At 48.9% G+C, this 24,674-nt stretch overlaps 2 protein-coding genes across 2 annotated transcripts; one reads left to right on the top strand and one right to left on the bottom strand.

Annotated features, from left to right (window-relative positions):
- Positions 1-5,881: 5,881 nt before the first annotated feature.
- Positions 5,882-11,312, top strand: LOC139326143 (kelch-like protein 2). Its single transcript, XM_070956276.1, has 4 exons — positions 5,882-5,957; positions 7,358-7,436; positions 8,993-9,220; positions 9,812-11,312. Exons 1-4 carry the CDS (start codon positions 5,882-5,884, stop codon positions 11,310-11,312), a joined length of 1,884 nt encoding a protein of 627 aa, XP_070812377.1.
- Positions 11,313-13,127: 1,815 nt separating this feature from the next.
- LOC139326176 (kelch-like protein 6) lies at positions 13,128-15,607 on the bottom strand. The gene is made up of 2 exons (XM_070956318.1): positions 15,486-15,607; positions 13,128-14,574 (listed from the first exon to the last, which is right to left on the bottom strand). The coding sequence occupies exons 1-2, from the start codon at positions 15,605-15,607 to the stop codon at positions 13,128-13,130; spliced, it is 1,569 nt and encodes a 522-aa protein (XP_070812419.1).
- Positions 15,608-24,674: the final 9,067 nt, after the last annotated feature.

The raw sequence follows: 24,674 nt of genomic DNA on the forward strand, positions 1-24,674 counted from the left end.
GAGCTGAACATCCCGATGTACTACGAGGATGCGGTTATCCCAGAAGGAAGGAATTCTTGCTCCTTTGCGTTGAACTTGAACGGGGAGAAAGTTTACTTTAGTTTAGTTTATTCGATTTGTACTACCGCCCTACTCCCGAAGGACTCAGGGCGGTGAACAGCCACAGGATAAAAACACATAAATACAAAATTTAAAAAAAACAGAATAAAACCGAATTAAACAATTGGGCCGAAGACAGATTTAAAAACACCCCAATAAATTAAAAACAAATTAAAATGTGTGTTTTAAAAGGGAAAACATGAGCCTTGGTAGTACAGTGGTTTAATGCACCCTGTTATTAACACAGCTGCCTGCAATTTCTGCAGGTTCGAATCTCGCCAGGCTCAAGGTTGACTCAGCCTTCCATCCTTTCTAAGGTAGGTGAAATGAGGACCCAGTTTGTGGGGGCAATAAGCTGACCTTGTATAAAATATACAAAAGGATGAAGGCTATTGCTTAACGCGTTGTAAGCCGCCCTGAGTCTCCGGAGAAGGGCGGCATATAAATCAAATTAAAATAAATAAATAAAAAATAAATAAAAAGGGAAAAATTAGGCCAGGCTAGAAAAGCTAAAGTTTGATGCCTAGGCAGGAAAAAAAAAAAAAAAACCCCAAAGGGACGAGTCCAGATTAGGGGAAACCTGGCTCAGAAACAGTCACGGGGAAAAGGGATCTTAAGAGTCCTACTAGACGATCCCTCAAACATGAATCAGCAGCCAAAAAAAAAAGCGAATACGATCCTTGGTTGTATAAACAGAGACGCAGAATCAAAAATCAGGTGAAGGGTTAGTATCGCTTTGTAAAACCTTAGTAAGGCCACACCTGGAATATTACCGCATCTGGTCCCTGCTTTACAAAAAAAAAAAAAGAGGTTGAGACTTTGGAAAAAAAGCAGAGAAGGGAAACGATTAAAGGCCTGGAAATTAAAGTATAGGAAGAAGGGTTGCAGTAATTCAACCAGACTAGAGAAAAGGAGGACTAGAGGGGGACGTGATAGAAGAATTCCAGCATTTGAGGGGCTGCCCCAAAGAAGAGGAGGGGTCAATTTATTCTCCAAAGCACCAGAAGGCAAGAAACAATGGATGGAAATTATTAAAAGGAAAGAAACAACCTGGAATTAAAGAGAAACTTCCCAATTTCTGCAACTAGCAGTGTTATGACTGACAATGAGTAGACTGGACTTCTCTTCCTCCTCCTATCTATACACCCCACTCCCTTCTAGAAACTGATCATGTTCCCTAGTTGGGTGATGAAACGTCTGCAAGAAAACCACCAAGATCAGAGAGCACCAAAGACCCCACAGGTCTCCTCCTCCTCTTCCTCCTCCTCCTCCTCCTCCTCTTCCTCTCCTCTCCTCCTCCTCTTCCTCTTCCTCTCCTCCTCCTCCTCCTCTTCCTCCTCCTCCTCCTCTTCCTCTTCCTCTCCTCTCCTCCTCCTCTTCCTCTTCCTCTCCTCCTCCTCCTCTTCCTCCTCCTCCTCCTCTTCCTCTTCCTCCTCCTCTTCCTCTTCCTCTTCCTCCTCCTCTTCCTCCTCTTCCTCTTCCTCTCCTCCTCCTCTTCCTCCTCCTCCTCTTTCTCTCCTCCTCCTCTTCCTCTTCCTCCTCTTCCTCCTCTTCCTCTTCCTCTCCTCCTCCTCCTCCTCTTCCTCTTCCTCTTCCTCCTCTCCTCCTCCTCCTCTTCCTCTCCTCCTCCTCCTCTTCCTCTTCCTCCTCTTCCTCTCCTCCTCCTCCTCCTCTTCCTCTTCCTCCTCCTCCTCTTCCTCCTTTTCCTCTCCTCCTCCTCCTCCTCCTCCTCCACCACCACCACCTTCTGTCTGTTCGCAGGGAATTCAACGTATTGCTCAAACCGGAGTGTCCAAGAGACAAATCCAGGCTGAACCGCAGTCAACACTGATTTTGGTTAGTCATTGTTGGGTGACTAAACCCCCCTTTGCCGGGTTCACACACCACGCTGAGCGGTAAAATCAGTTTGCAAGCTTTCATGAGTGGCCAAGGTCATCCAAACTACAAAGCGGAGCAGAAGTTCTGTCTGACAGGTTGCACAAACTGCCCCAGACAAATAAATAAAAATGGTAGCTTAGCAGCGGACTGAACTACAGGGAAACCATTTGCACCGTTTTGTTTTGAAAATACAGGACAAATGCAAATTATTATTGGGCGGAAATCACTTTGGGAATGCTTGCAGTGTGTTTAATTGCCGGGTGCCCTTTGCGTTTTATATGATAATAAACTAATAAAAAGGATGGACTTCCCAAAAACAACAACAACAACAACAACAAAAAAAAAACGGAAAAGGAAATATGATTTTAATTGAAATGTTTTAAATTATGGGCCAAACTTTATTTAATTATTTTAAAACTATTTTAACTTTTGTGTACAAATGTTTTATTTTTGGCTGTCCACCGCCCTGAGTCCGAAAGGAGAAGGGCAGTATAGAAATTTAAATAATAAATAAATAAAATGATAAAAATAATAATTAAAAAAAAAATGGAAGGGACCTCGGAGGTCTTCTAGTCCAACCCCTGCTCAAGCAGCTTTTCCACAACATTATTCCTTCTGCCCTTGGCAGATATATGTAACGTCTCGGCCAGTGGGTACTTAACAGCAACAGAGTTGGAAGGGACGTTGGAGGTCATCTAGTCCAACCCCTAGCTCAGGCACGAGACCTGGACTAGGGATTCGATCCGCCGAACTGCCGACCTCTCTGATCGACAAGCTCAGCGTCTTAGCCACTGAGCCACCTCGTCAGGCTAATTCACTTAATTCCCTAGTCACTTCTGCTTAGCTGACAGCTCACTTCTCTCCCCCTTACTCAGGGTTAGTTAGCATTTGGAGCAATTTCGACTGGGATATCCCCTTTTCTCCCCGGAATCTGCTTCCGCCGTCCTTCCCAACACTCTCCGGTTGGTTTTTCTGAGGTCCCAAATGAGGAAGCAGCCCCCAAAATAGGGGGTGGGGAAGAGAGAAAGAGGGCTTCCTTGCATATCGTTATGGGGCAATCCTCTTGCACAACTTGGTCAGCGGAGTTGAGACGAGGCGCCTGCTCACGTTTGCGCCAGTCATGTGTTCCTACTCACTTCCTTCCCCTCGTCAGAAGAATAATTTGGGGGTGGGGGTGGGGGGGGGGTCCCAAGTTGAGCCCGGGGTTGCCCAACAATAAATAAAAATTGGATCCCGGCCAGCTGGGAGGAAAGCAGAAATATTTTAGGCCTAAAGGGAAAACAGTTCGCCCTTGGGGATAAGCGACAGAGAAACGGGGTACGAAGAAGCTGTTTTATAACGGGAGCTCGTCCTGGGTGTGGAAGTGCCGACGTGCTGATTCTAGAGTGACCCTGAAGAGGCGCGTGTGTGTGTGTGTGTGTGTGGCTGTGCATGTGTGAGTATGTTTATTCTTGTGAACATGCCGTTCCTCGGGGAGACCTGATTGAATGAACTCTGTTTGTGTTTGCAGACCTTATCCTTTGATATGTGGATTGGGTCTGGGTAACTTATTGCAGGGGTTTGAGGAAGTTTGAGTAAAAGTCGGGATTCTAGGATGACACTTGAGGGGTGTGTGCGTGTGTGTGTGTGTGTAAGTATGTTTATTCTTGTGAACATGCGGTTCCTCTGGAAGACCTAATTTAATGAACACTGTGTTTGCAGATGTTATCCTTTGATATGTGGATTAGATCTGGGTAATTTATTAGTGGGGGGGGTTGAGGAAGTTTGAGGAAAACTGCTGATTCTAGGATGACACTTGAGGTGTGTGTGTGTGTGTGTGTGTGTGTGTGTAAGTATGTATATTCTTGTGAACAGGCGGTTCCTCTGGGAGACCTTATTTAATTAACACTGTGTTTGCAGACCTTATCCTTTGATATGTGGATTGGGTCTGGGTAATTTATAGGGGGGAGATTTGAGGAAGTTTGACTATCTGGGATGAACACACTAGACCCCTGTAAAAATAAAAGTGCTGATTCTAGGAGTGAGCCCCAGCTCTCCGTATCTGCGGGGCCAAATACAGTAGTCCTCATCTTACAATGGTTCGCTTAGCAACCGTTCAAAGTTACAATGGCACCGAAAAAAGCACCTTAAGACCGTTTCCCCACCCTTACGACCGTTGCCCCATCCTCAATTTGGCTCCCGTGATCCAAATTCGGACGCTTGGCAACGGGATTCATATTTAGGACGATCGGGGTCATGCCACCGTCATAAATATGAAACCGCTGTCAAGCATCCAAACGTCAACCGTGTGACCCGTAGGGATGCTGCAACGGTCGTAAGTGCGAGAAACGGTCCTAAGTCCCTTTTTTTCTGAACGGTCACTAAATGAACTGTTGTTAAGTTAAGGACCACCTGTATAATGGCGCCTTAATGTACAGCACATTTCAGAAATATTTGCAGCCCGAAATTTTCAACTGAAGATCAAATAATCTTTATTTCTTCCTTCTTTTCGGAGTTTTTCACACACCCTCAAAATCAGACCTCTCCTCCACCTTCTTAAAACTCCAGTTGGGGCGGGCCTGCCCCCCCCCAATCTTGCAGGCAGACAATCTGTCCTGAACACATCAGAGGAAAACCCCCCCTCCCTATGTAAAAATGGACTATGACACCTGTCTCAGGTGAGCCAATCGGACATCGGCTGATGCTAAGGGCCAATTTGGCTTCCCGGTCTGGGAGGAAGCGAGACCACCAGTCTGGACAAAGGTAAGGGGGCGAAAGGAGAGGTCAAGATGGGTGGGTGGGTAGGAGAGTCTAATGGGGGGAGCCCACCACTCTGTAGACCGGCAGAGATTTCTTGAACTTAGTGCTGCGCCAGGAAATTCGTCTGCATTTCTCCCTCTGCTGGTTTTTCGTTCGGTTCGCTGAATTTTCGTAAGAGAAGGGAGTTTGCGCGAAAATCCTCCAGCGCACGCATGTGTGCATAGGTGTGCGTCTCCTTGCACCCGTAGCCGTACAAGCATGTAAGTTTTCATTGCACAATCTTTCTCCAAGTGTTGCGGCCTGCCACACACTGGCAGCAGATTCGGACAGTGAGGAGGTTGGGGAGGAACGTGGACCAGTCCTGTTCCCAGGAGACAGGAACAATTAAGGAAACAGGGTCGACTTGGGAGTAAGGCTTGGAGATGATTGGCTCCTTCCATAAGACATAAAAGAGAAGCGAACGGGACGTGAGCTTTTGCAGGAAGCAATTAGTTCATTTGGCCGAGTCAAGATTTGAAAATTCTGTTTTTGTGACTCTGTGCCAAGTTTGGCCTTGTCCTGCATGTGGCAATTAGTTCTCTGGCAGCATTCCAAGGGAGATAAGGTGGGTGTTTGTAAACACTCCTCTGAAAGTCTGTTTATCAAGCCTTGCGGACTGTAAATGACAGTAATTTACCGCCGTATGAATTAGAGAGGTTTGCCGGGAGTAAGTTTGCGCTGTTTCATTTCTAAGGAAGCCTAGGTCAGAACCCCAGGTGTCGGCAACCTCCTTGATTATTTAACGCCCCCCCTCCAGGTAAGGTTCTCCCCCAGTGGCTCTCCTTCAAAGGGGCCCTGTTTCAAAGGGAGGCAGTTGGGTCTAATGGTTAAGGCGCCAGGATAGAAAGCAGGAGATCGTGAGTTCGAGTCCCGCCTTAGCCTTCTGAGTGACTTTGGGCCAGAGCTCGTCCCACTTAACAGGGTTGTTGTTGTGGTGGGGGAGAGAGGAGGAGGAAGGTGCGTTACGGCTGTCTGAGGAATTCTGGGAGTTGAAATCCACACCACTTAACGTTCCCGAGGTTGAGAAACTCTGCAATTCTGCTTGCCGTAATTGTTTTTCTCTGCTTGCTTTACTCAGACGGATAACCCAGCTTCATTTTTCTGGGATCAACTTGGAGCCACAAGAATGAATCCACTGTTGGACAGAGAGGAGGATCTTACTGAGGAGCAGCCCAAACCTTTGGATCACTACATACGAGAAGGTCCGTTTCCTGCCTTCGTGAAAACAAGCCCTAATTTAGAACAATAGTAACCAGGTTTCCATGGAAAAATTCAGCCCAGGATGGCCTCCGTGTTTGAGGATTGTCATGTCAGGACTGACTTTTTAAATAGCATTTTGAAGGTGTGAACAGACTCTAAAGGTGCCCTTAAAGTACAGGCAGTCCTCATATAGTGACCAGGCTTGGGAGTGGCAATTCCGTCATTAAGCAAAGCGGTCACTAAGAGAGAAATCGTGTGACTGCGAGTGTCTTAATTTTTTTCTCTACTCCCTCATCCTTGGAATGCTCCACCCACCAATGGCGGTGAAATAATGAAGAAGAAGGGAACTGTTTGTAGTTACATTTGTTGGAGAGAAAGGGATCGTAAGAGAGTAAGCTGGCAATGAGGATTATACATCAAAAGCAATGCACTGTTGTGACCCAGGCCCAAGTAGTTAGTATTAAATACAAACAATTCGAAAACAAACAGACTTTATTAGAACAGCTGAGAATTAACTCATTCTCAGCGTAGTCCAAACTAAATGAAAGCAAATTCTTCAAAACACCATTCCTCCGTTTATCACCGACCTTGGGATAGTTAGGCAAACTGCCAAAGGCTTCTCTTGGCAAAAGTTCAGAAGCAGAAGTCGCCGACACGAAATGAATACAGTGACACAAGAAGCAAATCTCTCAACGTTGTTTTCCGGCAAAGAGCCCAAGAGCCGTTGCTGGTCTTTTAAGCCTTATGGGAGGGGCCAATCATCTCCAGGCCTTACTCCTGAGTCGCCCCTTTTGTTTTAACTGTTCTTGCCTTCTGGCAGCTCTGCGCATGCGCGCACTGGGAACAGGCTCCCTCTGTTCCTCTGCCTCTCTGCTGTCCGACTCTGGAGGCTCCGGAGTCCGCACATCACTCACCGATGGCCCTGGCCCCATCTCTGCCTCCGACGTAGAGCCCTCATCCGAGCCCTCCCCAGGCTCCAGGACTGGCCCCTGTTCTTCCTCAGCCTCATCGTTGTCCGACTTGCTGCCAACTCCGCAGGCTGCGGGCGGACCACAACATGCACTGGCAGCCCTGAGTGTGCTACACAAACAGTTTGATGTTTTCCTCACTGTGTGCCTGCTTATTCTCTTAGGATCCTCCTTCTCCAATCACTATGCTTTGCGGAGGGAAAAAAGGAATTATTCTGGGATAACCATGAGCTGGGTGACTGAGAATCTCCATAGACACTGCTCTCTCTTCATCCTTGCCGCTGAGCCCCTCATCTCTGAAAAAGCAGGCTGAAAGTTGTTAAGTGTTGTGTAGCATCCTTTGAAACAAATCTGGGCGCATGCAGAGTTCTCTGTTGAGGAGAGGTTGTGTTTTTCTTCACAAACATGCTAACAAGTCCGAGTTATTTTTTTAGGCCTGGAACAGCTGCATCAGGAAGAGCTTCTGTGTGACACAACTATTGTGGCCAAAGGAGAACGATTCCCCTGTCACAGGTATTGTGTTGTGATGATTGTGTTACAGAGATAAGGGTTGCCAGAATTCACTGCATTCATTCATCCTTTTCCTTCCTTCCTTCTTTCTTTCTTTCCTTCCTTCCTTCCTTCCTTCTCTCTCCTTCCTTTCTCTCCTTCCTTTCTTTGCTCTCCTTCCTTTCTTTGCTCTCCTTCCTTCCTTCCCTCTCCTTCCTTCCTTTCTTTGCTCTCCTTCCTTTCTTTGTTTTCCTTCCTTTCTTTTTTGCTCTCCTTCCTTTCTTTGCTCTCCTTCCTTCCTTCCTTCCCTCTCCTTCCTTCCTTTCTTTGCTCTCCTTCCTTTCTTTGTTTTCCTTCCTTCCTTTTTTGCTCTCCTTCCTTTCTTTGCTCTCCTTCCTTCCCTTTCCTTCCTTCCTTCCTTTCTCTCCTTCCTTTCTTTGCCCTCCTTCCTTTCTTTGCTCTCCTTCCTTCCTTCCTTTCTTTGCTCTCCTTCCTTTCTTTGTTTTCCTTCCTTTCTTTTTTGCTCTCCTTCCTTTCTTTGCTCTCCTTCCTTCCTTCCCTCTCCTTCCTTCCTTTCTTTGCTCTCCTTCCTTTCTTTGTTTTCCTTCCTTCCTTTTTTGCTCTCCTTCCTTTCTTTGCTCTCCTTCCTTCCCTCTCCTTCCTTCCTTTCTTTGCTCTCTTTCCTTTCTTTGTTTAACTTCCTTTCTTTTTTGCTCTCCTTCCTTTCTTTGCTCTCCTTCCTTCCTTCCCTCTCCTTCCTTCCTTCCTTTGCTCTCCTTCCTTTCTTTGTTTTCCTTCCTTCCTTTTTTGCTCTCCTTCCTTCCTTTTCCTTCCTTCCTTCCTTCCTTCCTTCCTTCCTTCCTTCCTTCCTTCCTTCCTTCCTTCCTTCCTTCTTTCCTTCCTTCTCCTTCCTTTCTCTCCTTCCTTTCTTTGCCCTCCTTCCTTTTTTTGCTCTCCTTCCTTCCTTCCTTCTCCCCTCCTTTCAACCTCCCCTTTTCCATCCATCTCCCCCCCCCTTTTTTTTTTAAAAAAGGCAAATTAAGCAGGTAGTATCAGGCGCTTTCTGGGAGTTGAATTAATGCGATGGGTGGGTAATTAATTAATGTGATGGTGATAGAACCCAAAATCTGCAAGGCACCCCCAAGATGGCTTACTGTATTGGCCAAAACACAAATTTTGCCTGTCTGTTAGAGGTTTTTTAAAAAAAGACTTTCTAACAGGACTTCTTCGCACATGTCTCTTCCCATTTTTCTATATTTGCTTCCTTCCCATAAACTTTTAGCGTTTCTTGGTCTGGTGTCTTTTTTTGCTCTAGCTTTTTACTTATTTAGATCTTCTATTTCTATATTTTTTTCCTTCCGGAGACCTGAGTAACCCGCTCACCCCCCCAAATAAGAGCATCCCTCTTTCTCTCTGCCACTCCACTCCAGTAAGATCAGGCCAAAAATTGCAGGAAAAAAATAATATTGGTAAATCCCGGAGAATGAGGTGGAAAAACAGAGCAGCCTCTCTGGCCAGCCAGGAAGCACTTGGAAAGCCAGCGGGAAAAATAACAGCTCTCGTCTGTTTTCTGGACTTAGGATACTCCTGGCAGCTATCAACCCCTACTTCCGAGCCATGTTCTCCAACTCTTTCCGCGAGTCCCAGGACGGAGAGGTGCTTCTTCAGGACATGGACCCCGCCATCATTCAAATGGTGGTACAATACTACTACACGGAGGAAATCGAACTCACGCCCGAGATCGCCGAAGACCTGTACGAAGCAGCCAGCCGCCTCCAGATCCTTCCTTTGCTGGAAAGCTGTTCCAGGTAACCATCAGGTTGCACAATGCCTGCTGGATGTTGATTTTGGGGAGTGGGGTGGGGATGGAGCCCCCCCCCAATCTTCTTCTTGCTCTGGAGTGTCTCTCCTGTTCTTTTCCTGCTCAAGGGCTCCCTCTACAGTTCTCTTAAAAAACAGCAAGAGATATGTTATTCTGGGCCAGGGGTCAGCAACCTGCAGCTCTGGAGCCGCATGTGGCTCTTTCAGCCCTCTGCTGCGGCTCCCTGTCACTCAAACTATATGTCATAACTGCCAATGTGCGACACCTGCCGGCACGTGATTTATTGAGCTTTTCAACCTCCGGTAGGCCAACCATGAATAAATCCCAAGAAAAGAAAAGTTTCAGAAGAAAAGAGAACGTTTAATTCAACTACATATGTTAGTTTTGTGGCCGCTCGAGAAATAAGTCAGGCACGGGAAGGGTTTTGTGGCTCCCGGTGTTTTCTTTTCTGGGGGAAACGGGTCCAAATGGCTCATTTGAGTGTTTAAGGTTGCAGACACCTGTTCTGGGCCATTCCTCCTTCCTTGGTGGGACTCCGGTCGATCCTTCGCCCTTACGTTCCCCCCTCTCTCTGCAGCTACCTGTTGGAGCACCTCTGTCCGGAGAACTGCTTGAGCATCTACCAGCTGGGCTACTCGCACAACGACCCTGCGCTCTTCCAGGAGGCCAAAAGCCTGGTGCACACCCACTTCAAGCGCCTGTCCCAAGAGGCGCCCACTTTCCTGGACCTCAACCCCAGCACCTTGGAGAGCATCCTGGCTTCCGACAATCTGCTAGTCTCCTCCGAGTTGCTGGTCTACCGGGCCGCGTGGCGCTGGGTACAAGCCCAGAGCGCTCTCCGCTTACCTTTCCTGGCCCGCCTGCTAGCCCAGGTGCGCTTCCCGCTGCTCACCCCAGAAGAGCTGCGCCAGGTACAAACCGAGCTTCTGCAGCGGCCCAAGGAGCTGCGTCCACGCTGGAGGCGCCTGAACCGGCAGGAGCGGCTGGCCCAGTGCGGGGGTCTCCGGCGGGGCATGTTTAACACCTGTATTGTGTGTGTGGATCTTTTCAACCTGGAGGGACCTGAGCTGCGCACCAAGGATTTCCAGGTGGGCTGCTACGACCCTCAAGCCGGCCTTTGGGAGAAGCTGCCTCTACTGGAAAGGCTCTACTGCGCGCGCTGTGTGGCGCTGCGTGACCGGCTTTTTGTCACGGGCGGCGTCCACACAGACGATACCTACTCAAACACACTGCATGAATACAGCTCACTGCGGGGCCGCTGGAGCCGGCTGGCGTCCATGTCGGTAGCGCGGGCCTCTCACGGCTTCCTCACATGGGGCGGCCGCCTCTTCGCACTGGGTGGCTGGCGCAACTTCGAGGACTATCTTGACTCGGCCGAGAGTTATGACCTAACCGAGCAGTGCTGGGTGCGCATAGCACGACTGCCGCTGCCGCTGAGCCACTTTGCATCGGCCGCGCTGCGTGGTCGCCTCTACCTGGTGGGAGGTGCGACGGAAGCGGTGGGCGCATGGTACGCGTCGCGTAAGGTGCTCATCTACCAGGTGGGTGCCAACCAGTGGACCCAAGCCTTCCTCAGCAGCGGGGGCTACTGGGCAGGTGCCGTGGCCATGAATGAGGGCATCTACGTTGTGGGTGGCTATTTCCGTGGACGCACGCGGCAGCACCAGCCCACGCGTGACCGGCGGTCGGATTCGGATGGGCTGCGCTGCACCCGACGCTGCTTTTTCCTGGGCGCCGACGGGCGCGTGGACCGTCGCGTGGCCGTGCCACCTTTGCCCGTGGAGCTGGCCGGCGCGGGCGTGGTGCGCTGGAAGCAGCGGATCTACGTGTTGGGCGGCGAGAATGTGGCGCTGGGGCGGCGGGCGGTGGGCGAGAACGAGGAGGAATACTACAATACCGTCTACTACTGGGAGCAGGGTGCCCCCCGCTGGATCCGCTGCCAGGAGCGGCTGCCCTTCGCCAACTGGGGGGTCAGCGGCTTCGGCTGTGCTGCGGTCAAACTGCCCAAGAAGCCGATCCTGGAGTTGTTTCGCAAGACTGCCGTGGCCCTTACCGGCCTGGAGGGGCCCGCCTGCTGAGAGGGGCCTTTGCCTCGCCCCCCCCTCTCTCTTTCTCTCTCTCTTTCTTTTTTCTTTCATTCTCTCTTTCTTTTTCTCCTTCTCTTTTTCTCTCCTTTCTTTCTTGTCTTTCTCACACTCTTTCGTACTCTCTCCCCCCTCTCATTTTCTCTCTTTTGTTCTCTCTCTCCTCTCTTCTCATTCTCTCTCCCACTACCTCTCCTTTTTTTTCTCTCTTTCATTCTCTCTCTCCACCTCTTTCTCGCTCTTTTTCTCCTTCTCTCTCTCTCTCTCTCACACACACACACTCTCACTCTCACTCACACACAAACACGCACACACCAGGCCACAACCGGGCGACCCCCTTGTCCCACACAGAGTCTAGAAAGAAAAACTACTTCTTCCTTGCCTACATTCATGTCTGCCTTTCATTCGTCAGGGAGGGGTCTCATGAATATCTGGGCAAATTATATTCCTTTTTTTAATGTTTAAAATGTTTTCATAGTATAATTAGCAGATTAAGGACAATGGTATCAGTTAGTTATAATAGGTCTCCTGCTTGGGCAGAGGTATGCACCAGAAGATCTCCCAGGTCCCTTCCAGCTCTATTCTGATTGATTGGTTGATTGATTGATTGATTGATTGATTGATTGAAATGGTCTAGGGCCGTGATGGTGAACCTATGGCACGCGTGCCAGAAGTGGCACGGAGAGCCATCTCTCCGGGCACGCCAGCCGTTGCCCATTGCTCTTCCAGTTGCCATCATGCACACGCGTGCTGGTCACTGGACTTCCAGTTTCTGGCACGTGTGCATGCATACCGGTTAGCTGGTCTTTGCACGCATGGGAGCGCCGGAAACCGGAAGTTCAGTTCCCTGGCGCGGGCATGCGTGCCAGAAACCGGTGCTCCCGCACCAAAAACCAGAAGACCAAGGAGCCTGTCAGGTTTCGATGTCATCTCAAATAAATTGCACTCCCAAACAATTAATCTTTGCTGAAATATTCCATTTATTGAGTACGACAGATCTGGCCCCGACTTCGTTGTAGCCGATACTAACCCTCTGACCCCCAAACCCTTCCCTTTCCGTTCCCCAATTCTCATCTTCTCATTGGCCATCTTCCAAGTCAGTCTCCCCAGCTTCTGACCTCACCCCACAGGAATGTTCTCCCCTCCCCTCCCATCTCCTAGGGGATATTATCTACAGAGAAAATAAGTAGGTGAAAAGTCAAGCCTCGTCTTTTTATGGCAGCATCAGAATGCTGACAGAGCCTGTAGTACAGTGGACTAAAGCACTATTATTAACAGATTAACATCTGAGCAGGGGGTTGGACTAGAAGGCCTCCCAGGTCCCTTCCGACTCTGTCCTGATTCAAATTGATTCAAAGATGAAGAACCTCTACGGACCTCTTTCATCCAACGACTGGACCAGAATCAGCCACCCATTCCCGCAGGAGGGACCCCCACCTACCCACCTTAGACCGTGCCTTTCATTGCCACTCAAATTTATTGAAAAGAAAGGAATGAAAAACAGCGACTTAACATCTTAGGTCCCCAAATTATGTTAAGTAAGTTGAGGTCTTCAAAGATGTCAGGTGAGAACATCAACATCTTCAGGGTGGGATATTGCGAACCTGCTGGGATTTGGCGCTTTGGAGACATCTGAAAGTCGATCTATGGGAAAGCTGAATAGTTCTGTGGTCCATGGTCTTTGTAGTAACCTTGATAGGCTACTGGGCAAAGGACCCCAGAAGCCAGTGGCGATTGTACCTCATTACAGTGGAGTTTATTGATAATCCCTGCCTGATGTTCACGCATGAACAGGTTGGTGGGAAGGAACTATGATTTGGTGACGGCCGACACAATAACCACCGAAGTCACTTGGAAGAGTTGGAGAATATGAGGCTTGGGCCTCAACAGAGTCGCGCAACCAAATCTGCTGATGCCTTCTCGCGGCACGGGGATTTCGGCACTGGCTCGGTGCCAGCGGGACTCTCCCGGCTGCCAGTGGTAGATCGCTTTGTATCTCTGGGACAGATCTTCTCCGCCCAACACGTAGATCCGCTTGCCGCAGTAAACCACCGCTGCGTTGGCCAAACCTCGCCGCAGCTTGGGAACGGTCACGTTGCAATTCACCTTGCCGGACTCATTGATGAAGAAGCATTTTCGGGTGCTGTGGCGGTTCTCGGGCACCAGGGCCCTCTCCTGCCAATCCTCGTTCTTCTTCTCGGTGTAACCCCCAATGATGTAGATGCCGTTCTTGTCAGCCACGGCGCCCGCGGCGAAGAAGCCCGTCGCCAGCGGGACTTGTGTCCACGTGTTGGAAACAATCCCATAGATCAAGACTCCCTTGTGGAAGAGCCAGTGGTTGGAGACCCCGGTGGCACCTCCGAGGAGATACACCTTCTCCCGCAACACGCTGGAAGCTGGGTGGCTCAGGGCAAAGGGCAACTTGGCCATCGGAGTCCAGATCCCCGTGTCGAGGTCAAGGATCTCAGCCAGGTTTAGGAAAGTCTGGAATCTACGCCAGCCTCCCATGGCGTAGAGTTTTTGACGGTCGAACACGAAGCCGTGGGCCGCGCGGGGCACAGTCATGGCCCGGAGCTGCAGCCACTGATTGGTAAAGGCGTTGAATTCGTAGACGGCATTGGAATACGCGTTCTTGTAGACGCCTCCTGAGACGTAGACCTTGTCTCCGTTGGAGGTACAGCAAGCGTGGGTCAACGATTGTAAGCCGGGAAGTTTCTCCCAGACTTCGGCCTGTGGCTCGTAACAGCTCACATGGCCCTCTTCGCTCTCCAGCTGTTGATACTCGCACATCTGAGTGTCGATGCAGAAAATGTGCGGCTTGTACATGCCTTGGCGCAGTCCGCGGCTTTCTTCTAACCGTTCGGGGCCATCCATGACTTTCCGTTCGAGTTCGAGGTCGTTCCATCTCTCCAGATCTTCCTGGAGTATGTCTTGTTCCTCGGGACCGAAGAGGGGGAAGCGGACGTGGTTCAGAAGCTGTCCAAGGAAGGGGCTGCGCTTGCTGGGCTCACCCTGCACCCACCGCCGTATCGCCTGGTAGACCTTGAGCTCGGAAGCCACGTTGAGGTCATCGGAGGCGATGACAGTGGCGAGATCGCCGGAGTCCAGTCGGAGGAAATTGTCCCCTTCGAACGTCCACTCAAAATTCCTGATCAGGAGCTGGAGAACAGCGTGGAGGAGAGGCTGGCTGTGGTGCAGCTGAGCTAAGGAATACATCTCAAAGCAGTTCTGGATGGAGAGATGGGCCACCAGGAACCTAGAAAGGAGAGAGATGGAAGGGGAGACCTGTTTGATCTTCAAAGATCAGCAAAAAAGGGCAGGGTGTTTTTGGTGGAAGAATGAAGAGCGCCACTGAAGACAAGATTTGTAGCTCAGGGTTGAAATTGAGGGGTCTCTGAGCTTGGGGGTTTTCGTGCGGACGTTTCATGACCCAGCTTGGTTACATCCTCAGTGCTAGAAGGGGATGGGGGTTTGAGGAGAGGAGGAGGAGGAGGAAGGGAGAAAGGGAGGTCTAGGAAATCCTTGGCGCTCTCTGAGCTTGGTGATTTTCCTGTAGACGTTTCATGACCCAAGTAGGGAACATTATCAGTGCATCACTGGTGTTACCTAGCTTGGTCACGAAATGTTGTACCAAGGACCTCACATACTTAAAATTCCTTCCTCCTTCTATTTCCCCCACAACAACAACAACAACAACAATCCTGTGAGGTGGATTGGGTTGGGAGAAAGGGACTGGTACAAAGTCACCCAGCTGGCTTTCATGCCTAAGGCAGGACTAGAACTCCCCATCTCCTGGTGATTCGTTCGAAGACACCCAACTGACTTTCATGCCTAAGGCAGGACTAGAACTCACAGAGTCCTGGTTTCCAGCCTGGTTCCTTTAACCCACTAAAAAAAAAAAAAAAGAAGCCCTTTTAGCTTTTTAAACCAAGTTTTTAAACCGTTTAGCTTTTTAACCGATTGGCTAGTTTCCTTTTGACGTTCAGGAAAAAGCAAAACCTTCGTTCGAATCTTGCCAGTTCCGTCTCGCCTTCATCTCTTCGGCTCTCCCATTCGCGCACGCCTTGGGGTGGCTGGGATGGGAGACCACCAAGAGATCTTAGGGATGAGTTCAAACCAGCCCGCGATGCCCTTGGCGCAACCGTAAGGGAACATCTGGAAACCTACCTGCAGCAGACCGTTTCCAAGGGGATGATCTGCAGCTGGCTGGCTCCGGTGAAGAGTGACGGAGCCAGCTCGGGAGTGAGTGCGAGTTCTTCCGTGTAGATGTATTTCAGGATGTTCTGCATGAGGGACGGAGACACGTTCTCCAGCTGGACCTCTGACCCTTCCAGGTCTTTCCCACCTTGGACGAAGACGTCCCGGAAATAAGGACTCACGGCTGCCAGCAAGGCCCTGCAACGAGAGGCAGATGTCCATGCGGGGTTTAGACACGTGTGGCATTGACGTGTGCCGTGGTCTCTAGCGATAATCCCCAGAACAACATCCCGGCGAGGATGGTGAAAAACCCTGTAAAAAACCCTCTTCAGGGCCAAACAATCCTGGATCTAGGCCAACAAGTTAACTAAGTTAATTGAAGAAGCTTTCTAGATTAAATCATTCCTCTGTTTTTTGGGGGAGGGAATCAATTTTCGAAATGCAGGATCATCTCCTGGCATGTTTCGCACAGCCGGAATATTACCCCAAAAATTGTAGAAAGTAACAGAATTAACAGTGCTGGAAGGGACCTTGGAGATCTTCTAGTCCAGCCTCCTGCTTATTCAGTGGTGAGATTCAACCCAGTTAACAATTTTGGTTCGCCAAAATGTGAGTTGTGTATGCGTGGGTGTCTTCCACGCATGTGCGCCTGACTTCCACACATGCGTGCATGGCTTCTGCACAGGCGTAGCTTCCGCTACACTGCGAGGATCAACCGAACAGCCTTTTGAGGCCTGCTCCGCTCCATCTCTGCACTCCGCTGCTGCGCTTTAGGTAAGAAGAACCCAGATGTAGTTTGAGGCCAGAAGGGAGTGGCGGCGAGTGGGCGGCGGCTCCGTGGCAAGGCCGGAGCTGGGGAATGGTGCATTATCCCTGACCCGGCAGAGGCAGGTGGCAAGCAGGTGGCAGCTCCAGGGCAAGGCCAGAGCCGGGAAATGCTATGTCCCTGGGCCCCGACCTGAGGTGAAGGCCGAGTGGGCGGCATTCTTATCTCTGCGGGTGAGGCACAGAGACAAGGCACAGAAATTAGCTGGACCGCGTGGTGAAGGGAAGATAATATATAGGGTAGGGTGGGGCAGGGCGAGCGGGGCTAGTTGGTGGTCGATTTTACCGGTTCTCCTAACTGTGCAAAATCGTACCAACCGGTTCACTCAAACCGGTCCGAACCGGCTGAATCCCACTCCTGATCTTATTCCATTCTAGATAATGGAATAAGTTTGTAGAGATCACTCCCCTCCGGCTGCTGTGGGTAACCCTGGGAGACAGCCTTGAGAAAAATATGTCTGGAATGTGCTCCTGTCTTCGGCTGCCATGGTGCTTCTTCAGTTCCCCCTTTCCTATGGCAACTCGAGAGCAGGCCAGGGATGCTTTGCGAGTTGACAGTGAGACCCTTACCTGTGGCAAGGAAACCTCTGTCCATCGGCCACCAGCGTGACATCACAAAGCAACTCCCCTTGGTACATCTCGGTCAATCCTGGCTCCGAGAAGAGAAGACAGGCTCAGTTCAACAAGCCAGGTTAAGACCCAACATTTTCCCACGTTCTATCCCAACCTCCAAATTCTTGAGAAATGGCAAAAAATGTAAAAAGTCCTATTTTTTTCCCCCGAACATGACAAACGTCTCCTTTTCGAAAACTCTTGTTTGCGCCTTAAGAACAGGTTGTTCCGGACTTTCGTTCTTCTGGGGAAACTTTTAACATACGTCAAATTAATGATCCACAATAAAAATTATCCCGGTTGGCCCGCTAAATCTCACCCGTTTGCAATTTGGAATAGATCTAAAATACACTCATTCTGGGTACATTTACTATAATAGGTAAAGGTAAAGGTTCCCCTCGCACATAGGTGCTAGTTGTTCCTGACTCTAGGGGGCAGTGCTCATCTCCGTTTCATAGCCGAAAAAGAGCCAGCGCTGTCCGAAGACGTCTCCGTGGTCATGTGGCCGGCATGACTCAATGCCAAAGGCGCACGGAACGCTGTTCCCTTCCCACCAACGGTGGTCCCTATTTTTCTACCTGCATTTTTTACCTGCTTTCGAACTGCTAGGTTGGCAGAAGCTGGGACAAGTCACGGGAGCTCACCCCGTTACGCGGCACCAGGGATTCGAACCGCTGAACTGCTGACCTTTCGATCGACAAGCTCAGCGTCTTAGCCACTGAGCCACCGCATCCCTTTTACTATAATAGCAAGCCATAAACTTAAGATTTCCAGACCACAATGACCAGATTCACAAAATACGAACGAAGCTACTCCTGGGAATGGTGGTGTGAAGCCTTCGAAGCTGGGACAGCTGTAGTAAGAGGTCCTTTGAAGCTCTTACCTTCTTTCAAGCCAAGAGATCTTGGTTTAAGTTTGGTGATCTGTCCCCTTTTCTGGCTGGTAGTCATCGTGAGCTATCAAACAAAGAACGGAAGAAGTTTGTAGCTTGTGTAGGAGGGAGTGAACGGTTGACGGTTGCATCAACAAGATCTAGAGAACCTCTGAGCTGATGGCCCTCCATCTTTTAGTACTTCTCCAGGGTGGTGTAGTAGTATATAGGCAGAAGGGCTGAATTTAGGGTTGAGGACCTGTCTCATAGGTCTTCCTTGTTCTTCCTTGATGGAGTCCCGTGATGGTGAACCTATGGCACGTGTGCCACAGATGGCACACGTAGCCATATCAGTGGGCATGCTAGCTCAGCTCTGGCATGCATGCGTGCACCAGCCAGCTGATTTTTGGGACTTCTGGGCCCACCAGAAGTAGTGAAACAGGCTGTTTCCTGCCTCTGGAGGGCCTGCGGGTGGGATGGGGAAGGCTGTTTTCGCCCTCCCCAGATGCATAGAGAAGATCTGGAGCCAGGCGAGAAAGAAAAACAGGCCTACCTGGCCATCGCGTGCCAAGAATGGGGGGAGGGTGGTTTGCGCGCGCATGTGCAGGGCGGGGCACGTAGAATTATGGGTGTGGGCACACATGTGCGCGAACATCCCCCACCCCCCTCCTGGCACGCGATGGCAAAAAGTTTACTGTTCTAGTCCAATGTTCTCAATCCACTTGAAGATGTGTGGACTTCAAGTCTGGAAGTTAAACATCCACACGTCTTTAGGTGGCCAAGGTTGAGAACATTGGACTAGAAGAAGGAAGGAAGAACAAGGAAGGCATACTACTACTACTACTATGGAAGTTGAAGTCATGTGAAGACCTGAAGATGTGTGGACTTCAACTCTGGAAGTTGAACATCCACATGTCTTTAGGTAGCCAAGGTTGAGAACATTGGACTAGAAGAACGAAGGAAGAACAAGGAAGGCCTATACTACTCTAGAAGTCGTGTGAAGACCTGAAGACGTGTGGACTTCTGAAGTCCACCCATCTTCAGGTGGCCAAGTTTGAGAAACACTGCTCTCATCCTTCAACGTTCTTGAAGTCATTTTCAATGGTTAATGGAACTTCTAGGATGGAGTAATGTTGAGGGGTTAGAAAATATAAGGACATTGGCCAAGCTTCCCTCTATAACTTTTATTGTTTTATTGATGCATAAAATACAAAGAAAAATAAAAATAGGAAATTAAGGGAAGGAAAAAGAAAAGGGGGAACGAAAATATGAGGTAAAAGGGAAGAAGAAAAAAGGTGTTGACTTCCAACTCTTTTTAGCATGGTACAAGATAACAACATTACAACCTCAACTTTTTTTCTTTTTTGCATCCTGAACTCGCCATCCTGGCAGGAATTCTGGGTTTATAGGTTGGAAATGGGAGAGGAGGTGACATCCCTTCTGTTCATAAAAGACTCTGGATGAAGTTTTCTTACCTCTGATGATACCGTAGCCCAGTTATAAAAAGTGTTTGGGGAAAATGTCACTCTATCCGGGACCCATCAGTCTGGGCCAGTGCGAGCCTGGCAGAGTTGCTCCCTGCCCCTCTGCTCCTTGGGGCTGTTTGTCCAGAGTCTTCTTGTACCTTCTGCCATCCCTGAAGGCCAAGAAGCTCTGTCCCCAGGGAAGACCGAGCTTTTAGCCTCTCTGGATACACAGCCATTGTGATGTCACATCCACACCCTGATCTCTGTGCAGAGAAAAGGTAATTGACAGGCTAGAGTGGAATCTGAATTTTTTTTTTTTTCCCCAGGGAGAGCCTTGGGTGGGCAGAGAAATCCCCGGGGTGAGCTTGTTAGAAGATCCTAAGAGCCTTTCTTTGTAGATTTCTTGGCCACGAATCGGTTGCCGGTCATTTCCTGCCGGGACCCCCGGGGAAATGGAGAAGCAAAGATTTTTAAGAGGAATTCTTTCCGTTCCATTTCGAAACTTGCTTTGGATATTAAAACATTAAATGAGATGTGTTTATGTTTTCTTTACCCTGGTTTATTTCAATGAAACAAACGTGAGACAGGCCCAGAACAATTGTTCCAAACCCAGGTAGTCCTTGACTTAACAACAATTCATTTAGTGACCGTTCAAAGTTACAACGACTCTGAAAAAAAGGGACTTAGGACCATTTTTTTCACACTTATGACCATTGCAGCATTCCCCATGTGATCAAAATTGAGACACTTGGCAACTGGTTCATATTTACGACAGTCGCAGTGTCCCAGGGTATCAAGTGATTTCTTTTGCGACCTTCTGCCAGGCAAAGTCAACAGGAGAAACCAGATTCACTTAACAACTGGGTGACTGGCTTATTGATGGCGGGGATTCGCTTAGTGACGGTGGCAAGAAAATTGGTAAAATGGGGGCAGAACTCGCTTAACCGATGTCTCGCTTAGCAACAGGAATTTTGGGCTCCATTTTTGGTCGTAGGTCAAGGACTAGCTGTAAAATGCAGAGGGATGGCGTCCGATTTTCACCTTTGTAAAATGCCCAGAATAACAAGGAAAGTTTGCTTCAAGGGCAAGGAATTAAATATTAAATGGGGGATAGATTTAATTCCAACAGGTAAAGTGCCCTGACGCCCTGCTATAGCCAAACCTTTTACACCAGAGAGTGGACTTCAACTCCCAGAATTCCCCAGCCAGCATGCTTTAAGAGGTGAGGACTTCAACTCCCAGAATTCCCCAGCCAGCATGCTTTAAGGTGGGTGGACTTCAACTCCCAGAATCCCCCACTTCACAAGACTGAATGAGAGAACTGAGCCCCCAAAAAGCACATCTGAGGCTAAGATTCGTTCCGTGCTTTATTATATATTTATTAATTATTATTATTGTATTCTCAGCCAGCAATAATAGAACAAAAAGTCATTTATTTCTTCCACGAGGGAGCAGATCTTTAGCTGGAGGTGGCAGAAATCGGCTGCAAATCTTCATGGCGAACCCTTCTTCTCGTCTTTCTGATCCCCTCCTTAAAGACAAAAATAGAAAAATTAAAACAGACATTCCAATCTTTATCAATCCTTCCATTCCCCACCATTCAGTCAGAACTGAAGAAAGCTTCTCGGGTGAGAAGCGAAACCTCTTCAGAGAAAAAAACAGAAAGTCCAGTTGTCTCTTGAAAAACCACCTTTGGGACAAAGAAAAACCTTCAAGTGGCCTCAATGGCTCTCAAAAAGGATGCAGATAACCAGCTCTGTCTGCAAGGAGTAGCAATCCTTCCATTCCCCACCATTCAGTCAGAACTGAAGAAAGCTTCTCGGGTGAGAAGCGAAACCTCTTCAGAGAAAAAAACCAGACAGTCCAGTTGCCTCTTGAAGAAGAAAAAAAAAACCCTTTGGGACAACCATGACTCGGAGGATGGAGAATCTCCATAAATATTTCTTAATATTTATAGGTGCGAGTGCGAATTTACCTGAGCAAAAAGAGCGTGGACACACAAACCGGACTTTGTAATCATGGCATAAACCGCTTTTCCCCTGGTCGGCATGGATACAAGCGAACCCGTTGATTGGATCATTCCTAAAAATGGAAGAAGAACCCTCAGCAAACAGGCAATCCTCCATTTACGACTAACGATTCCGTCGCTCAGCGAGAGCGTCGTTAAGTGAGTTTTTAACAAGCTCTCTCGCCACTCTCTTGTTAAGGGAATCCGGCTTCCTCACATGTGGGAAGGTCGCAAAAAGGATCGCGTGACCCTGGGACTCTGCAGCCGTCATAAATGCAGGGAGTCCTCAAATCGCGTCCACAATTGAGCCCAACATTTCTGTTGTTGAGTGAGACATTTGTTAAGGGAGCTTTGCCCCCATTTTGCGACTTTCACTGCAACTAGCAGCGTTGTGACTGGCAATGAGTAGAGTGGATTCCTCCTCCTCTCTGTCTCCCCCGCTCCTCTTTCCTTCCTTCTTCACCTCTTCTTTCTCTACCACTGTTGCTTCTTCTTCTCTTTCTCTCCTTCTCCTCCTCTTCCTCTTTCTCCTCCTCCCACTCTTCCTCCTTCTCCTCTTTCTCCTCTTCCTCCTTCTCCACCTCCTCCTCCTCCTCCCACTCTTCTTCCTCCAACTCTTCCTCCTTCTCCTCTTTCTCTCCTTCTCCTTCTCCTCTCCTTCTCCTCCTCTTCCCACTCTTCCTCCCTTTCCTCCTCCCACTCTTCCTCCTTCTCCTCTCCTCCTGCTCTTTCTCTCCTTCTCCTTCTCCCTCTCCTTCTCCCACTCTTCCTCCTCTTCCTTCACCAAAAAAAGCTCAAATCCAAGGGGTGGTGGTGGAAGGTGGGGGGGCGACTGGCCATCTCACCAGGCAAATAGCTGTCCTGTTCGGTAAGCAGGGACACCTCTGACGGTCTCCACCTCAATGGCGAGGCGATTTTTGCAAAGAGCTTTGGGGAGTTCTCTTTGGATGTAGTAAACCAGCTCATAATCCCCCATGACAGTGGAGTTGTCTCGATTGATCCATTGCGTCTTGCAGGCTAAGAACAGACCAAAGAGAAAAGTTCTTGGCATTAGAAATCAAGCTGTCCTCGCACAAAACTGGAAAGCAGAGAATATACCATCGGAGGGAGAAGTCATTAAATTTTTTTTAAAAAAATACATATGTTTGATAAAATAACTGAAGTGTGTGCATGAAGAGAACCGGTAGTAAAGTCAGTTAGAACCTATCACTGGCTCAGCTGCCTCTTATCTGATTATTGTCTAGTCTGCGTCTTTTCCTCCTGTCTCCCAAGGCCATTTGCACAGACCATTACGAAAGGAAAGGAGAAAGTTACGCCCCTTTTCCTTCTGAGGGCTCAGCTGCCTCTTATCTGACCCGTGTCTAGTCTGCGTCTCTTCCTCCTGTCTCCCAAGGCCATTTGCACAGACCATTACAATATTTCTGCCCCCTCCTCTTTACAGCCAAAGAAACTAGGGAGGCTCCCTTCTGAAATGCTTCCCACACCCCTTTTCCTTCTGAGGGCTCAGCTGCCTCTTATCTGATTATTGTCTAGTCTGAGTCTCTTCCTCCTGTCTCCCAAGGCCATTCCCACATCCCATTACAATATTTCTGCCCCCTCCTCTTTACAGCCCAAGAAACTAGGGAGGCTCCCTTCTGAAATGCTTCCCACGCCCCTTTTCCTTCTCTGGGCTCAGCTGCCTCTTATCTGACCCGTGTCTAGTCTGCGTCTCTTCCTCCTGTCTCCCAAGGCCATTTGCACAGACCATTACGAAAGGAAAGGAGAAAGTTAGCAAGGCTGTGAATTTTCCCTAACTCCCTCTTGCAAGTTACAAAGAGTTTTTTGTACCTTGGATCGGGAATTGGGGTGTGCTTTGCTCTTGTTCCAAAGTAGAAGTGGGGGCCAATGATGTCAGAGGGGCTGGTTCCGGAGTAGACAGTTCTTGGCTACCTGTGGGGGTAGGGGGAAAATTCTTTTTATCTGTCTCTTAAAAACAACAACAACAACAACTCACAATCCACAACAGGTTGCAATACAGTGACGCGTTGAGTGTTGAGCTTCAGCTGGAAACCTTTACAGCAAATGCTCACCTTACGACCACAATTGAGCCCCAAATTTCCATCGCTAAATGAGATGTCGGTGAAGGGGGTTTCGCCTCATTTCATGACCTTCCTTGCCATCGTTGTTAAGTGAAGAATAGGGTTGTTAAGTGAATCCGGCTTCCCTCCTTGAGGTCGCCAAGGGAGGATCAAGTGAATCCGGGAAGCCAACCGTCATAAATATAAGTCAGTGGCCAAGCGTCTGAATTTTGTCCACGTGACCGCGGGGGAATGCTGCATCGGTCGTAAGTGTGAAACACGATCCTGAGTCACTATTTTTTTCCCCGCTTCGAATGCTCACTAAAAAAACTGTGGTACGTTGAGGCCTCCTAACTCATACTGTACAACAGATCATTTAAACATTTTGCAGTGGTTTACGAAAGGTCCCGCTCGGCTCTCGGTGTCAAATTTAGGCTAAAGAAGATGCTTACCTGTACAGAAAGACGGAGGGCAGGTGAATCGCACCTGGTAGTCGTAACATCGCTGTCCTTTCCCTTGTTCGGCGTTGATGCAAGAGAAACCAACGAGGGGGTCATTTCTGCTCGGAGAGACAGAAACGGGTGGACACTTAAGTTAGGAAAGTCGTTTTCTTTTTTTTTTTAATTGACTTTCTATTAAATACGTTTCTTAGTGTTTTTATAAAGCTCGTGTCGTCTGGGTATTCCATCTCTGCTGCATGATAGGAAAACCTATAGGTTGTAAACCTTGAGTTGTGTTTTATTAGGTTAAAACCGGTGTGTATTTTCTGTAAGCCGGCTAGAGTCGCCGTGAGCGAGTAGGAGGCTGTATAAATTTTCCAAAATCAATCAATCAATCAATCAACAAACCAATCAACCAATCAATTCGTTCTTCCTTCCTTCCTTCTTTTTCCCTCCCTCTTTCCTTCCTTCTTCACTTCTTCACTTCTTTCCTTCTTTCTCCTTCCTTCCTTCTTCTGCTTCCTTCCTTTCTTCCTTCTCTCTTTCCTTCCTTCTTCACTTCTCTCCTTCCTTCTCCCTTTCTCCTTCCTTTCTCCTTCTTTCTCCTTCCTCCCTCCCTCCCTCCCTTCTTTTTCCCTCCCTCCTTCTTTCCTTCCTTCTTCACATCTCTCTCCTTCCTTCTCTCTCCTTCCTTCCTCCTCCTTCCTTCCTCCTCCTTCCTTCTCTCTTTCTCCCCATTCCTTCTGTCTTTCCTTCTTTCTCCTTCAGTTTCCTTCCTCCCTCCTCCCCCTCCCTCCCTCCCTTGTCCTTCCTTCCTTCCTTCCTTCCCTCCCTCCCTCCCTCCCTCCCTCCCTCTTTCCTTCCTTCCTTCTTTCTCCCT

This window comes from Pituophis catenifer, unplaced genomic scaffold (assembly GCF_029215685.1).
Source record: "Pituophis catenifer annectens isolate HBS135680 unplaced genomic scaffold, rPitCat1.0.hap2 SCAF_18, whole genome shotgun sequence".
Lineage (NCBI taxonomy): Eukaryota > Metazoa > Chordata > Lepidosauria > Squamata > Colubridae > Pituophis > Pituophis catenifer.